At 43.6% G+C, this 18,014-nt stretch overlaps 1 protein-coding gene across 2 annotated transcripts in view; it reads right to left on the reverse strand.

The window, feature by feature from the left end:
- Positions 1 to 18,014, reverse strand: part of DRD2 (dopamine receptor D2) — a 67,915-nt gene that overhangs the window by 14,317 nt on the left and 35,584 nt on the right. Inside the window, exons 1-2 of one of the 2 annotated variants that reach the window (XM_073320924.1) lie at positions 17,288 to 17,345; positions 5,864 to 6,176 (exon numbers count right to left, since the gene is read on the reverse strand). In XM_073320924.1, coding sequence (XP_073177025.1) covers positions 5,864 to 6,145 — 282 coding nt within the window. In that variant the 5' untranslated portion in view covers positions 6,146 to 6,176; positions 17,288 to 17,345. Of the gene's footprint in view, positions 1 to 5,863; positions 6,177 to 17,287; positions 17,346 to 18,014 lie in introns of those variants that run through there. The other variant, XM_073320923.1, reaches the window with a different exon arrangement.

An 18,014-nucleotide genomic window follows, 5' to 3' on the forward strand; every position in this document is an offset into this window, starting at 1 on the left:
CTCTCCAGAAAGCACACCGCAGAGGAGTGGAATGCCCTCTCCAGAAAGTTGCAAAGCTCTTAGGACTTGTTTTACAATTTTCTCCCAAGAACCTTAAAAGGGAAAACCACCCCCTTACAGAACATGTCTTCCTCTCTCCTATTTGTTCACTGCCTTAGAGCTGAGCTGAGCTGCTATTTAAATAGGAGAGGTGATGCTGTGTTAACTCAGGACTCTGCAGGCACTGGGTTGAAATCCATCGGGAGGGTTAATGCATATCCAATGGGAAATAAGAGGGCCAGACTAAAGCTATTAGGATCAATAGGTAGCCCCAAAATCTCATTTGTGCTTCAGAGAATGCCTCCTGAGATCATCGGAGTTTAATCAACTTCTTCAGCAGCACTGGCTCTGTCCAATAGCAAGAAATCCCACTGGCAAATCGACAGCACACTGAGTTGGTAGGAAGAAGAGGAAGAATAAATAGGTCCCTCTACCAGTAAGTGAGTCCCTTTTAATTTGGATCATTAGGAAGATGCAATGTTAAGTCAGTGTTAAATATTCTTGCTACGTTCCTCACTAGGGCTCCCGTCACTTGGCATTCTGTGGACCTTATATTTAAGGGAAGACAAAGGAATTGGATCCAGGTTGCTGTTCTGCCTACCCAGGACAAGGCAGGGACTGTAATTAGTCCCAAGTGCTATGGTAACGACTCCAGTTTGCTTATAACTGAACTGATGACTAAGACTATGTCTACACTACAAGCTATGGCCATAATATTTGCGCTCATGCTCATCTGAGCTAGCATCATAGTCATGCTGCTGTGATTGCATGGGCAGTGGCAATGGATGCATGGGCTAGCAGTCCCGAGTAAGTACCCACGGGATGTGGGCGGGTTTGTCCTTGGGATGGCTTGCCTTTGCCGCCACTGCCCGTACCAGCATGGTGGCTACTAATTTTAGCCTGCTAGCTCAGACGAGAGCTAATGTGAGCGTGGGATGTGTCGGGGAGCTCGGAATCACACCACTAGCTTGTAATGTACATATAGCCGAAATGGAATCCCTTCCATTTGCCTCCAGCCTTGTAGCGGTTGACGACCAGTCACTAATAGATGTTCTGCAGGGAAAGATACAGACACTGCCCAGGGAGATGAGCTGGGTGACTGTGTAGATCTGTTCCAGTGCTAACTTCCATGACTGTGATTAGATTTTTCTCTCTACTAATTGTAGAAGAAAGATCCCCACAGCAACTTAATGTCTACCTTCTGGGGAGCAGTTTAAGCTGCATGACGTAAAGTGTGAATTAATCTTCATTACGGTTTCTACATCCTGCTGATTTGGGTTTTTCAGTTTTCCTGATGTGCAGTCAAATATCCTGTCTCCTCTTCTTCCCTCCTCCCCTCCCCAGATGTACTAATACTGATTTCTGCAGTTAACCAGAACCCACACAGCCTAACCTGGGGACACAATTAACACCAACTGCGGTGCATAAATGTGACGAGTATTTTCAAACAGTTATGAAGGGGCAATGGGCTACCCCTATGCTAACATGGATATTAAACTCCCCAAACATTTGTCCTTCATATTAGATACTATGTGTGACAAGGTGTTGCTCGGAACGTATGGGGCATCTGAAAACAAGTAATTTCTCACTAATTCTACCATTTAAATCAATTGGTTTAACAATCAATTACTCTTACAAACAAATCTTGCCAACCCTGATTCAAGAGCGCACAAGTGGAACTTGAGGCATGGGGCCAGTTCTCTGCAGGCTTGATCCTAGAAGCTGCTGAATGCCTGCTACAGCAAAGCACTTAAGCACGTGCTTAATTTTAAGCACGCTCATGTTCCCATTGACTTCAGAGGGACTACCCACCCGCTTAAGGTTAAGCACATGGCTAAATGGTTTGTAGGACCCGGGCTAGAGCACTCAGCACTTTGCAGGATCAAGCCTGTGAAATAACTGGGACTATTCAGATGCTCAAAATTAAGCAAGTGCTTAAGTGTTTTGGTGCATTTGGATGGTAATTAACAAATTCTGATTGTGAATCCATTATCATCCCCACTTTCTTGAATGTGTATGAGACAAGGCTGGGGCAGTAAAACCTTTTATTGGACCAACTTCTGTTGGTGGAAGTTACCAGCTTTCAGGTTACACAGAGCTTTTCTTCAGAGGCTTGTACCTTCCACCAATAGAAGTTGGTCCAATAAAAAATATTACCGCCCTGGCCTTGTCCTTTTCATATCTTGGGACCAAGAGGGCTACAACAAAACTGCCAACAACTATTGAATATATGTGCAATCTTCGTTAAAAGAGTTGCAAAATGTGGATGAGATGGGTAATATTAATCATGAATATCTCTGAAATTGTATAGCTTTAATATAGCATTCAATTACAAATGGAATTTGTACAGAATCTCTCATCTGAGGAGCTCAAAGCACTCTATAAAGATTAAGAGCTAGATTGTACCTTGGACTACCTATTCACGGAGGGGAGTAAAGGGAAGTAGAACACTGTGCAGTTACCCGTGTCTCTGGTCTGGATACACAGGAGCAAGCAGGCATTGTGTGGGGATGGTGTAGGCAAGTAGCAAATGGCTACTTCCTCCCAAAGCAAGGAGGAAGCACAGGGAGGATTTGTGACTCAGGGTGTGTGTGGGGTGCCTGTGAAGTACAATGCTTCTCAGCGCTGTTCCTCTGGGGCAGTTTATGCACCACCCCTTACGCAATCTAACCCTAAGTATTCAAATACCTGGGCAACCCCAGTCCGCTATTCGTGAAGTGGCAACCAACTGTCTTATAAAGCAAACTCCTCTTCCCTTCTAGACTCCACTGATACCTAGTGGGGATGCTCTATGTAAATGCTTCCAATTGACTTCAGGGCTGTAGACTAGATTAAAAGGCAATAACTCGGCAGTGAGAAAATTAAAATCAAGAACCCTGCTGTGAAACATAGATCAGACAGAGGTCTCAGCAAAGGGCTTTTCATTTGCAGTCTGAGTGTATTCAGCACTTGGCAGTAATTATTGTTTCTCTGTCACCTCTGTAAAGTAAATAACTAAACTTCTGTAGCACCCTTGAGCCTGGATCCAGCGGAGTACTTAACTTTAAACATGTGACTAATTCCAATGATTTCAGTTAGACTACTCATGTAGTTAAAGTTAAGCACATGCTTAACTGCTTTGCTGGATTGCAGCCCTGACTTCTTGCTTTTTTTGACTGCAATTTAATGTTCGCTTTGTAATTTTGCATGTGTAGAGTTCTCTGGAAAAAACACTCCAGTTTCTCTCCAATTACAGGCCCATCTAAAAGAAAGAATATTGAAGGAAATGTTATTAATTTAGTTATTTTTCTTGTTAGATGAATTTAGCACCAATAAATGATGCCATATGGACACCCCTTGATGTCTACTACAGCAGCAGAGTAAGTATCCTTCCTTTCCTCTCACCCAATTTGCTTCAACCTTAATTGAAAAGATCGTCTCTAGGTGGTCAGACATAGATAGATAGATATAGATGTTCAGTCTCCATGGTTTATTCAGTCCCTGGCTTCTCCTGATAGCCACCAAGCAAAGGCCAATTAGTAATGGTTTTGAGGGTGATGTGGACACCTAATCACCAGGAATTGGATTAAGACCCCTTGAAGCTCATTTCACATAGGTCACAGACAGTCATCAGATAGTAACATGTCTAACAACTTTTTGGCAACCCGAGTAGAACTTTACCCAGTACTTTAGGCATTGTGGATGCAACTCATCCCTGTGTAGAAGGCTAGCACAAGGCCTAAGTACAACTTAAATACCACTTAAGCCCTTACGTGGTGCATAAAACTTCAGATCGTTCTTTGCACAAGAGGTTAAATTGCTTAGTGTGCTATTCCCTGAGTCAACCAGTCTCCAAAGAAAGTAACGTTTTCTCTCTCTTTGTGCCTTTCTCTGACGTGGGCTCGTGCACACAAGTTTTTCTAAAGATCTGAAGAACAAGGGCCTTGTACTTTTCTATTATCCTTTCCCACACATTGCACTTCGCTCTTTCTAGCTATTTACGTTGCCAGGATCATTTGATGTCAGCTGAGTGCTTGGCAGATTTGGAATATTCCGCTTTCACAAAACATGGTGCCACTCAAAACGTGGCTCCACACGCAGAGGCACAAAGTTCCTTTATCCCGAAGTGACGCTCTAACTACTGTAATGTGACGAGTAGCTCACCTGTGATTTTGTTTCTCTTATATATTATGACACAGTAGCTCTGCATTTACATTTTGCACATACAATTGCACATTTTCCCTGCTGCTGTGGTTTTTAAGAACTATGCCGTGGTCCTGTGTGTTTGGTCAGTAGTCTATATAGTTTATTCACACAACATCAGTGAAGTGTTTGGGGCCCATTCTTGTGCTTGGGCATGCATTGCACATGGCTGTGTCTCTTGGAAAATCCATGTCAACTCAAGGTTAGTCCTTGTTGGGGTTTCCCTCGGACCTCTTCCACTTGGTTTCCCCAAGAATTCAGAATGCTTGCAGTGTCATGACTCAGGTTCCTTTATTTGGCATACAGCAAATCTACACTGAGCTGGTCAGACTCAAGTGTAGGTCAGACTCAAGACTGGGTATAGAGCGTACCACATGTCCCAACCTCTTCCTTTATATACATTGACACATTTGCATTTGCTATTCATGGCATCACAGGTTTTGGGATTGGCTTTGTCACTTTGTATGAACCAATATAGCATGCACTGGCCATGCCTGATTTACTCTTTGCCTATTTTACATACAGCGCTTATCTTACCAATTGTTATCTTGTCCATTGTAAATTGTTATCTGAGTGTTCCCCTTATCTTAGCTAGTGCAGACATTCTGTTTCCAGCCTGCTGATCCTTTCCCCTCCCTAATCCTGTCTCCCAGGAACTGAGGCCTCACCTATGTCCAGTTACTCATGTCAAGCTAGGCCTACGTTCCTCTGGTTTTGTTTTTCTTTTTTTATATTAGCATTTGTCTCATTTGCATTAGGCAGCACAGTAATAAACATGATTGTTAATAGTAATAATTTTGGTGAAGAAAATTTGACCAAGAACCACATAGTGAATCCTATTCTAAGTGCCACAGAAGCTTTAATGGCTATATAGAACACCTAGGACGTTCCTATTTAAGGTTTTATAAAAAAAATCCACACATAAGTTCCGAGTTCAACTGATCACCACAGAAGGATAAAGAGTGGAAGCAATCTTACTGTAATCTTAAAGGCCAGATCCTTAAACGTTGTTAAGCAGCATAGGTCCATTGCAATGGCGCTGTTTTATACCAGCTGAGGATCTGGCTCTAATGCCTTATAAAGATGTCACCTTTGTATTCCTCAGACCTGCTCTGGGTTGGTATGCAGAATCTGCTCACATTGCAGGCTAAATTAATGTTGTCTGAGTTTTAAACTCCTGTTAGCCTTGTAGAACTAGTACAGCTATGGGGAAAATGATCTGGATTCTCTTCTTTCTTGTGCATACTCAGTAGATTAGTGAACTAAGCACCAGACACACCTGAGCAAACCCATCGAAGACAATGGGACTGCACATGTCATGGAGAACATAATCTGAAGACAGTGGAGCATCCTGGGTGTCACAGAGGACCTAATTTGACCTCCAGAACCTTTGTTTGTGGTGGTGATGATGTGTGAAATAGGAAGGAGCCTGCCTGACTCTCAGATTCTTGGTTGCATTCACAGGGCTGGCAATTAGAAAAATGAGTAGATTTGTTTCTTGAAATTACTGAGGCAGTTATTATTCTGAGTAGAGCCACTCTTTAAATAGCTGATTCCCAAGCCACTAATCTTCCACTCTCTGGATATAGGCACCAGAAATATTTGGCTTGCAGAGGATATGCTACAAAGCAATGCCACCTACCTCCAGGTAGACTACCCAGGGCATCACCAGAGTTGCCACCAAGAGATCTGCCACGGCCAGACTCACGATCAGGTAGTTAGTGGTGGTCTGAAGGGCTTTTTCCCTGGACACGGCCATGCACACCAACACGTTGCCGAAGACGATGACGAAGATAAGGAGGGTGAGAAGCATGGCATAGTAGTTGTATTGTGGCTTCTGGTCTTCATCGGACCCATTGAGAGGCTTGCTCCAGTTCCTGTTGCCAATGTCATCATTGTACCAGGACACGTTCAGGGGATCCATGAAGGTAAAAATGCCAGGTTCCAGCTCCACCCTGTCACAAAGAAGAAGCCACATGATACTCAAAGACTAGAGTGTAACGGATCCATCATGCACACACAAGCTCATGGAGGTCAACTCCATGTTTCTGTCATATATGCGAGTAAACCTTGCAGAGGCTATGACACTTACTGGTCTTAGGGTCAAGGCACTGGAGTAGGACTCAGTGCTCTTGGCTATGTCTGAGTCACTCAGACAAGTCAAGTAGGTCAAAATCCTCAAAGGGAGTTAGATGCCTAAATACCATTGAGGATCTGGGCTTTAATCTCTTTGAACCTGAGTAACACAGGTACTTAGTGGAGATAATGCTTTGCTACCTCACAGAGACATTGTGAGGATAAATCCTTTTAGGTCTGAGAGGTGCTCACAGGCTACAGTGATGATGCCTTGAAAGTACTTTGCAAGGCAGATAGAACCTGAATAAGTGTATCCCTTTTACTCACTGCTGGGTTCCAATGGAATTGCTTGTTATGGTCACTTCAGCAATAGGTGAAGGGTGAACCTCTATGTGGTCAGAGCTTCCCTTGACAGATGCATGTGTGTACTGGAGGCAGATCCCAGGCTTGTCTAAACCTATTTAAGATGGGAAACTCCGATCTTAAACACTTTTAGAACACCCTTTCTACCTTGCAGTAATTTATCCACCAGTCTTGCCCTAGGAAATGCGACCACTTGGATTTTTTTTACAAAGCAAACAAAGGGAGCTGAACTTTCCGAACCAATCCTCTAACATGCAGGGCCCACAAGTAATCCAGTGCTTGGCTCCCCACACACAAGCTTGCCAATGCACTCAGTCCCAATGCTTCGCAATCCTGATCTGCAGCATCCCTTGTTATTCCATTGATCAGCCTTGTCAAAGCAGATGCACTGTGAAACTGTGATTTTACGAAGAGGGCAAATCTCTCTCAGAAGATTAGGATGAGACCGTTCAGGCTCAGATTTTCCAAAGTGCACACAAATTTTGAGCACCTCTGTTGTTGTGTGCCCAGATTCAGACATGTGCTACCTTATTTGCAGAGATACTGAGCTCCACCGCTTGCATTAACTTCCCATGGGAGCCAGGAGTGCTCAGTCCCGAGGCATCTGCTCTCTTATTGCCAGATCAATCTGATCCAATGCCTAGATCCCCTTCCCCTATCAAAAGCAGTGCGTTGTCCATCATCCCTTAGCAGTGCTGACCCTGACAGCCTCCATCCACTCCTTTCCACACTCCCCAAACGTATTGCTACATCATTGTATTGAAAAGGAACCCAAATGAACCATGACAACTGCATTGAAGGGTCTCTGAATGTTCATTCAGATGGACTCAAGGCTTCAAGGAAATCAGACGAAAAATATCTAGTTACAAGACTGACATTTGAAAAGCTGACTAGCATCTGGCACCGGAACAAGGAGGAGGCATCAAACCCAGTCAAAGCACCAGCCCAGCATGCAATCAGAGCAACTCCTAGCGTTGCTAATGCATTAAGCTCCTATTATCTTTCCTGAGTCGTTTTTCCTTTCATGCTTTTTAATGAGATTTCCTTCGCTTCACATTGGTTTCTTGCTGCTCGTTAAAATGAACAAGATAGCAGAGAAAATATAAATAGTGCATCACTTTCCCAATCCCTATCTCCTTCCTTCAAAAGGTGTCCTGCTCCAGCTGACCTGCTGGCAACAAAATCCCAGGCCCTGACATTCTCTGCTCTCTCTTGATGTAAACAGCTGCTGTTTACCTTGCTTTGCTGTGAGACTTCTGTGCTTTATTATTTTAGCTACACTGCAGTCAGACCACTGTGTGCGCCCATCAGTTCTCCCGAGCTATCAGGATGGGTCGCTGTTTCAACAGGAGCCCTTCCAGGATAAACCTTTCTGAGAGAGGTATTGTTGTTGGACAGACCTGGTTGTTGGAGTTGTTGTTGGACAGACCTGGTTCAGCGCTGAGTTAATGTTCACTGAGGTGACATAAGCCTAAGGTCCCGATTCCTGTTCACATGGAGGGGGGCTGAATCCTGTCTGTCTCTCTGACATAGGATCCTATATAGTAGTGCCTGTCAACATAGTATCTACGTGATCCCGCCCTGCTAAAGTCAATGGCAAAACTCCAATTGACTTCAACGGTAGCATGGCTGGACTTGAGGTTACTAATGTCCTATGATACTTTTTAAAAGTAGGTGTAAAATCCCCAGTGTGCTGAAATTCTAATTTTATTACTCCATTCTGCTTCCCTAAATTCCCCCTGCAGTTTCACCCGGATACGGGAGTCTCAGTCACATTTATGTCCTAAAATGTTGGGTCGTACTTCCGTTTGCCAGCTCATTGTTACTAAGTGTGGAATCTAGTGTGAAATGTGTGACAAGAAAATGTCTATCATTTAGATTTGGGGAGCTTGGAATTGGCAATACAAGAGGGATTCGTCGGTCCCCTTAATTACATATTCCGCCGTTGGCAGGGTCCTACACCAAGAGCTCCAGAACTTGCCTTCCCATCTATGCACCAGGACCAGTTAGGTAATGTGTATTCATGGAGTCAGGGGACCCCCTACTGGAATCTCATAGTCATCATCGTACAGTCTGGAAGATAAGATGGTTATCTGTTGTGATGCCTTTTTGACCTAACCTCCCAGGCTTGAACAGTTAGCCATGCTGCATTCTCATCACCTTCGCAACCCTGCCCCTTGACACTGGACTTATCAAAGAAGGCAAGCTCCAGACTTGGCTTTAGTTTAAAATCTTGACCTACTTTAACTTCCATGTGACCCAGAGTCCAACTCTTATGGTGTAAAATACCGCTTGCCCGTGACCTGCCCTTCCCAAAGCCAGGGTTCATAGTAATCCTTCCCTGCTAGGGACAGTTCGGTATATCCCTGCACATTCATAACCACCTGATAATGCTGATGAGGGAATCTTACAGACACATAAATGGCAGAAAGAACCCGCAGTGTATGCAGCTTCCTTTACCGCTTGGCCCTAATTTTCAGAGATGCTGAGCTCTCTACAATTACTCCCTGTATCTAGCAGCCAAAGTTCTTTGAGATCCTGAGAGTTTTCTTCAGCGGCTGGCCCCTGCTCAGACTGCATCATTTCAGAACCAACAGGAGGAGATAAGCAAGTCGGTCAGTCTGAGGGTGAAGCAGAAGATCTTCACACCCCAGATAAAAGCACAGGTATTGGGTGGTCTTTGACAAGCTCCTTATTTCCAGAGGAGAGTCTATAATCCACCAAATATCACTCTCAAAGGGATCAAAAGGAGCCTCGATTAGCTCCGAGTCCAACGCTGTTAGTGAAGCCCCTGGCTGCTGGGTTCCCAACTGCACCTACGATGCTGCTGTTTTCAGATTAACATCCTGCTGCCAGAGGCATTTTCTTCCAGCTGGAGCCCTTGTGAGCACTTCGTGGAGTGCAGAAATCTGCGAAAAGGCTTTTATGGGAACAAGGTACCTTACAAAGGGCAGCATAGCCCTGGGTTGCACAGCAACTGATTGCTCCAGACACAGCCCCTCACGTCCCATTTTCTACTAAAAATGAGGGGCTTACTACAATGATTGTGCTGCTGAATCATCAGCGGAAAGTGATGCTCTCATCTTGGCAATATTGTCCAGGCTAGGGATTGTTCAGACTATCCAGGGAAGAGCCAAGAGCTTTCCAGTATAAAGGTTTTTTAAGCTGTTTTATTGTTGTTTATTATTTATATTACAGGAGGGGTTAGAGGTGCCCAGCCAGTTTGGGGCATTGCAAGGAAAATTCTGCACCAGTTTCATTACTATTAACCTTCCCATGCTTATGAACTTGAAATACCGGGCCTGATCCATGAGTGTGTTGCTCTGATTTTATTCTGGTGTACGCATTTAAATCAGTGGAGGCTCATTGGTGTAAGCCAGGAGTAAAGCAGAGGTGAGCCAGGAAATTGTTATTAAAATGTATCCCTAATAAATGCACTGAAACCTGACATTTGCCAGTCATCCGTTTTCTTTTAAGAGTTGGCAAAGTCGGTTGTTGTGTTTTTAATTTTTTTCTGAAGAAAACAAACGTTTTAGGACAGTTTTTACAGTACAAAATGAATGACAGCAGTGGAGTAACTGCAGGCAACCATATAATGGCAAAGCAGCATGCACGGCTAAGTGGTACAAGAAGGAGCAGTTATTCATGAGTATTCCGACCAGTGTTGGGTGTCTGTGAAGAACTTTGTGTATCCTGAAAACAGCAAGAATTTGAGCGCGGCTGATTATCAGGCCAAACGTGTGTACTGGATGGAGACAGCATTCATTGTTATTAACAATTCTCTGAATGGAATATTTCAGTCATCCAATCAGAAAGCAGAAACACTACCATGTGACCTAGGTCAGCAACTACATCATATGAGTGACAAATAGCAAACAGTGGGTGTGACAGATGTGAGTCCTGGGAAGTGTAAAGGAGTTCAGAAATCGATATTGGGATGTGAAAGACAGGCACGGACTTTTGTGACCATAAATATCAAGTAGGGGAATCCCTGAGGTGTGGTTAATGCAAATTCCTCACTTTGGGTTATGCAAAAACCTAGCCTTCTGACACTACACCCTGAACAGCAGCCCTTTGACTGGTGATTGACTGTTCCTGGAGACTGGAGATCAAAGACCTGAGCTGTCTGGTTGGGGTTCTTGTTCCTGGTCTAAAAAGGTGACATGGACTTGTAACCAAGTGGGCAAAGCTTTTATATGGGAACTTTCATTGTTTTTATGTGTTTGCTTTGTGAGGGCTGGTTGGTAACTGGTGTACACTTTTCTAGACCCAGGAGACAAGTTAACCACAGGTGCTGGACCCTAGACAGACCTGCTGGGGAAACCACAGTGAGATGCAGTGGTACTGTAAGCCTCAACTCCCAATCTGAAGGGAGAGAGATGCGGGTCTCTGCCTGAGAGAGGCTCAGAGCTGGAAACCTTAGGAGGGTGTCAAAGGTGTGTGTGTGTGTGTGTGTGTCAAAGGTGCGGTTAAGCCTGAAACTGTGATGGTGGGAATGAAAAGTTTGTAAAAAATATCCTTGAAAAAATCAGTCAGCCTTTCTCCTTAGGCTCATATACTTTGTCTGTTGTTGTGGTAGACAGAATTATTCATAGAAAATATTTAGTCAATACTTACCAATCATGGTACATTTTAAAAAACACTCTTATTCCTACACATACAATTTATAAACTAAAAAAGGGGCTGAATTCTTAATGAATTTTAATTCTACCAAATAGTTTCATCACCACTAGTTGTCATTATTGATAGACAAGTCATTGATGATTTAGAGGTTTGGTTCAGATGCTTTTCCAAACTTATCTGAACCGCTAGAGAATAAAAATCAGTTTGGAAATACCATGAGAAGAGCCTTTCTTGTTGTATTGCAATATCTGCCTTTGTGGGCAAACTACAAAATACAGAGAAGTATGAAAATTAACATACAAATATGAATGTCTTTTTGGAAAATTTTGTGTGTGGGGGGGTGAAGGATAGGGACACTATGTAACTAATCAGTCCACTGTGCCATAATCTTGTTATGTGACTCATGCTACATTGTATCAACAATCTCTCATTACAGCCTTTGTCTTGAAGATGATTTATGAGACCTAGAATGTGCATTGCCCAGTGTATGAAATATACACTGCCAGATATTCCTCTGCCCTGCTTGGTTATCCGGTGCTTTGTAGTAGAAAGTAGAAAGTAGAAAGAACCGGGGCATCAGACTGCAGCATGTGCAGCCGAAGCAAGGCAGTGCGCATAATTCATAATTACAATCATGAAATTTCAGCTACCACATTCTTGGGACAAAACTCCCAGGGTAGTAAGGAATGACTCTATTCTCAGAGTGTCTGTGAAAAAGGAGGGAATAGCATGAGCTTAACACATATTGAATACAGTCATTAGCTGCTTGGTTAATACTGAATACTCCAAGAACTTCCTAGTGGAATAAGCCTGTGGTGCCGCTGAAAGTACCGGATATGTATAGGCAAAATGTACCTGCTCTTCTGCTTGATTTGCCAGGCGTCCGGGTAGAAAGCATGTGCTGTGCTGCTGAATGGTCCTATATGGCCAGGTAGAAGATGGACTTGTGGTCAAGATGCTGGACTGGAACTCAAGAGGTCTGAGTCCTGTTCCTAATTCTGTCACAGACTACCTCTATGACCTTGGTCAAGTCACTTAATCACCCTGTGCCTCAGTTCCTGTAAAATGGGGGTGATTAATAGTTCCTATCTCCAGCCCATTGTCTTTTCCATGTAGATTGTAAGCTTGTTGAGGCAGAGGTTGCCTGGGGAGGGATAGCTCAGTGGTTTGAGCATTGGCCTGCTAAACCCAGGGTTGTGAGTTCAATCCTTGAGGGGGCCATTTAGGGATCTGGGTCAAAAATTGGGGATTGGTCCTGCTTTGAGCAGGGGGTTGGACTAGATGACCTCCTGAGGTCCCTTCCAACTCTGATATTCTGTGTGATATCCAAACTGTCTACCTAGAACAACGGGGAGCCTGTTTCTCAGTTGGGGCCTCTAAGTGCTGCCATAACATCAGCAGAACACACTTGCTGCCGAATTCCAAGTAAAATGCACCTGATTTGCTGCGGAATGTACCTAAGTTAACATTCTGCTGATTTCCATAGAGTTTAAATGGATATAGCAGGACACCAGGTACCACTGGGGAACAAGCAGGTAAAGGGTTAAGCTCTAATTACTTCATCCCATGCATCTTTTAGCACATTCATTGCCCTCTGTGGCTGCAGACACACACAGAAAGTTAAAAGACTTCCTTCTGAGCGACAAGCAGAGAATCTCAATGGGCAAAGGAGTTCAGATCAGGATCCCAAGTTCTCTATGCTTTTCCACAGTCTATTGGAATGGAGCGTGACCTGTTTGGCCTAGAAGTCAGGATTGGAAGTTTGCTAGTCTCAGAACACGTTGGTTCCTTTGGGGCAGAATGTTCTGCCAAAATAAACTTTCCTGCGGCATTTAATGAAAAGAAACAAAAGAAACAAACATGAACTTAGCAGAACTTTTCCAAGGTTTGAGTCTGGGTTCAAGCTTTGGGGAAAGTGGAGGGTCATTTCCTGTTATACCCAAATGGACTCCCCAGCCCAGTTTTTAACATGAACTCCTTGAGAGCAGGCATTGTGGAGGAAGAATTGCTCCAAAACATTTCTGTTTTGATACACAGCAGGAGCAACCACACTGATTCAGACCAAGGCCCATCTAGCCCAATTTCTTGCCTCCTACAGTGGCCGGCATCAGCTGCTTCAGAGGAAGATATAAGAAGCCCTGAACTAATGGGATAACCAGTCCCCAGAGAAAGTTTCCTCCTGACCTCTTTTAGTTAGCGGTTGGCTCATGCTCTATAACAGGCGAGTTCATAGTCTCTCCAAAACAATCTTTATTTTTACAGCTCTGGATGTTCTTGCTGTGCATAGAAATCACCAACCCTCTTTCATACCCTGCTAAACTCTTGCCTTCCGTGATATGTGACACAGGAGCTAGAAACTTGAGAAAGGTTCCCAGCATAAATTGATTTTCATGGCCAAGGTCTTCAGTGTTGTTTCTCTTCTCTATCCATCTAGAGCAACATTGCTAGCAGAAAAGGACAGCCAGACTTCTGGTCTAGTTTCATTCACGCCCTGTACCTTCAGAGACAGATGTTGAGAAATTAGGTATTCAGCGAAGACATGCTTTGTCATTCATCCGATGAATGGACAGGCGCAGCTTCCAAATCACACCTAAGAAATAAAAAGAAAAGGAGTACTTGTGGCACCTTAGAGACTAACCAATTTATTTGAGCATAAGCTTTCGTGAGCTACAGCTCACTTCATGTAGCTCACGAAAGCTTATGCTCAAATAAATTGGTTAGTCTCTAAGATGCCACAAGTACTCCTTTTCTTTTTGCGAATACAGACTAACACGGCTGTTACTCTGAAACCTAAGAAATACTGTCCTAACCCCACAGAAAGCCCAGCTGAGCTACCTATAAGTGGCTTTCATCTAGCAGAGCAAGGGTTGCTGGAATGGGAGGCTGTGTTGGTGTCCAGTGATTTGTAAATAACTCAAAGGCCGTAAATTCTGCTTTACAAACGGAATAATTGTGCCAGGGTTAGAACTAGTCAAATGTACAAAGTTTCTTTCTCTTAAGAGTAGCAGCGGGAACTCCAGTCTAGTGCTACAGAAAATTGGCCAGATCCTGAGCTGGAGTAACTCGGCAGAGTTTCATTGAAGCCAGTGAGCTACACTGGTTTACACCAGTTGAGGATCTTTTCCAGTGCCGTCTTGTCGTGACATAAGTGGCATATGAGGGAATCAGTTTGTCTAATTAAAGCCTAAACCAACCAATCAAAAGCCAAAAATGCCTCGCCAGGCTTCTTCTGTCTCCAATGTTTTATTTTCCTTTCAGCTCCTTTACGTAGTTCATGTGTAAACACTGAATTTGCATTTCAGAAGGTAAGCAGGGAGGACTAGAGATGTGCTTCCAAACATGGAGGAGCTCAAAACATGACAAATTTCTTGTTGTCCTACCTGTAATGTCTGTGGAGGCACGCTGGTTGGGCAGCATGCAGTATCCATGGATGTCCTGCATAAACCTCCCACAAATGTCCCATTTCTAAAAGATGTGAGATCACTTTCTGTCAGGGCCTTCGCAAAAGTTATTGACTTGGGAAGAAGGATATTTTTCAACACATCACCTGTATCCCCAGTACCAACAGGGTGAGGGCATTTAGGATTAGTAGCCTTGGCCAGACTGGAAAACATGTCAATTGACTGGTTTGTAAAATCTGCACCCATCACAATCAGTGAGCACAGGTAAGATGATGTAAAGCAGGTATGACGGCTGCCATCTTGGCTGATGCCAGAGATTGAATGGAGGACTTCCTGTGCTCAAAGCAGGAGTCTCTACAGCTTGAGCTAAAGAAGCAGGCTCTCTGGCTGAGAGCTGTACCAGTGGGTGACACCAGCATGAAACAAGAAATGACAAAGCTGACAGAAGGCAGCTCAGAAAAGTATTTGCTCCCTCTTCATGCTGGTGGATGTGAAGGCTGAGACCTCTCATCTTGCCCGTCATTGGGTGCTGAACTTATTGAGGCTATCTTAATGTGTACAGAAAAATCCCCCTCCTCCCTTTTATCTCATACAATGCCTCTGTAACTCCACTGGGGGCTCCTGGAGACAGGACAGTGAAGCTCAGGTCCCTGGAATCACAACTCGGAGTTATGGTCCCTTTGTTGAGGTACACTTAGGATACTTTCCTGGACTGTAATGCATGATTTAAATAAATCTTCTACCCCCCGCCTCCATCTCTTCCCACCACCCCTCTTCCTTTTCCATCTCAGGTCCTCTCTTTTGTCTCTTCTTTTTACCCCCTCCCCTTTTATTCAGCGATGGTTTCTGTGTATGCGCCAAACCCTTCTTCCAAGTGGCCTCCCATATTATAATGCTTTCCTTGAACTCTTGGGGTCTCCCCACTTGCCCCCCGTTCCATAAGGGATTCATATGTGGGATTTGTTTTCCTGCCAAACTGTATCTAAGCCCCATTTTTGTCTCCTTCCCCCTCTCACAGGTTTATTAGTAGTAGTAATAATCTTGTACATTATGGTTGTGTCCAGAGGCCCCAGGCAGGATCAACGGCCCATTGCGCTGGGTGTTGTATTGGACTCAGAAAGCTGACATTCTCAAAGATGCCTGGGTATTGTTTGTACTCATAGCAAACATACCATCCAGCTGTTGAGATCCTGAGGCAGTGCCACGACAACACGGCCATGTTGTGTCGCAGAAACACGTTGCAAAGAGATGGTGTCATGTTATATTTCCTCCCCTGCCTGAATTATATGCAGGGCTCTTATGCAGCGTGTAAGACAGGCTTGTAGGACAAGGGACAGACCTGGAGAATCAGGTGGAACCAATCCTGAAGGTTGGCACCAAATTTGTAGCTCCTCATTGCCTAGAAAGACAATGAAGCTCCAGGAAGACTAAAAAGAAAGAAAGAAGAGAGTAACACCCAAATCTCAATCCTTTGAATTACCCAATCAGTGTATTTTGACACAAATAATGTTAATCTATGCAGTGCCTGTCAATGTGTCTGATAGAAATGACTCAGGGCCTCAGACTGAGAATTCAGGAAACTAAATTAGATATAACTTAATGCATAAACCCAACCCCCCCCCCCCACAGTAACTTTGAAGTCTCCCTTTCCAGTGCAGTTTGTTCTAAAAGAATGTGTTCTTGTTTTGCCTGGTGACTGGAGACCTGAATGCCTAGCGGTTAAGTGCGAAAAACACATGTATCATTTAAATGAAAATATCAAAACCAAAACCTGGGAGACTGCTTTGTTGTTTCTCTTAGTTGTGCGAGCAAACAGAGAGCCTAGAGAACAGTGAGAGCTCTTTTGTAGATACATCTCTCTTGCAAAAGGAGTTCTCCAGTTTTACCTTTCAGAAACACGTGTGAAAATGTAAGCTGGAATCAGAGCAACCTAGAAGTTTCCTGGAGGGATGAGGAACTCATGCTGCATATGGTGACGGATCTAGGTTGGAGAATGTCAGGGGACTTTCAAAGAGCCGCAAGCAAACTAGTCTGGTTAAAAGAAGAACTGGCCTGTACTGCTGCTGCCCAGAATTGCAGGTAATCTCATCATAAACCTTTCTTGAAGTCTAGAAAGTTTAGCATGTGACTTCTTAATTTTCATGAAACTCTGCACTTCCTAATGTTAGCACCATGATGGAGGACACAGATACTTTAAGCATAACCCATATCAAATCTGATCAAAGCCTGCAAATCTTGGGAATCTCATGAGAGAGCCTTTCACAGACTAATTTCCACCCTAAAGATGTTTGGATAACTGTGAATAAGACTCAGACCTCAAGAGGGAGGCTAATCTTGTGGTTAAATGACTGGCATAGGTGTCAGGAGGTCCAGGTTCAATTTCTGGTTCCAGACTCTTGTCCTGTGGATTTATGAGGTATAAGTCACTTAATTTCTCTGTGCTCGAGTTTCCCATCTGTAAAAACTGTGATAATGGTATTTCCTTTCTCTCTCCCTTGTTCTGTCTGCTCTATTTGCACTGTAAACTCTTTGAGTGGGGAGTGTTTCTCTTACTGTGTGTGTGCACAGCTTGGACAAATGGGAGCTTGGGCAAATCACTTCACCTCTCTCTGCTTCTGTTTCCTCTGAATGTCTTGTTTATTTAGAGTGTAAGCTCTTGAAGGAAGGGTCTGTCTCATAGTTCCTCTTTGTTCAGCCTTTGTCACAATGGGGTCCTGATGTTGGCTGGGGTCTCTCAGTACTAATGTAATAAAATAATAATAATAATAATAATTAATAATAAATAACACTTGTCTTTGCCTCTCACCCATCCCAAGTAACAATTTTGTACTAAGGACCGAGACATTATGATTATAAAAATTCTTCCTAGGAATGGAAAACCCGAATCTTCCATCTCAAGTGCCAATGCAATTTGGGACAGCTCTTTGATTCACAGAAATGGTAAAAAGAGCACATCAGATCATTAAAGAAAACTCATTATCCGGATTTTCATGAGTAGAAGTGCTAAGTTCAGTGGCCTGGTTTGTGCAGTCACATTATTCACTCTGAGTATTCAGACAAATGCTAGGTGTTCATGGAAATGTTCCTGCGGGCTTGTCTATGCACGGAAGATATTCTGGAATAAGGCAGGATGTGAAGCTATTCTGGAATAACTATATATGTGCATATTCTGGAATAACCCATCGTCAGAAAATTATTTGTCTATACTCTTCAGCAACTACTTGGGAATGACAAATGCATTTAAAGAAATTCAGGATTGGTATATGCATCAGTCAACAAAAGGGGCACATTGGTAATGAATACTGCAGAGTAATAATAGTATCCCTGAAT

Source organism: Lepidochelys kempii, chromosome 22, assembly GCF_965140265.1.
Source record: "Lepidochelys kempii isolate rLepKem1 chromosome 22, rLepKem1.hap2, whole genome shotgun sequence".
Classification (NCBI taxonomy): Eukaryota; Metazoa; Chordata; order Testudines; family Cheloniidae; genus Lepidochelys; species Lepidochelys kempii.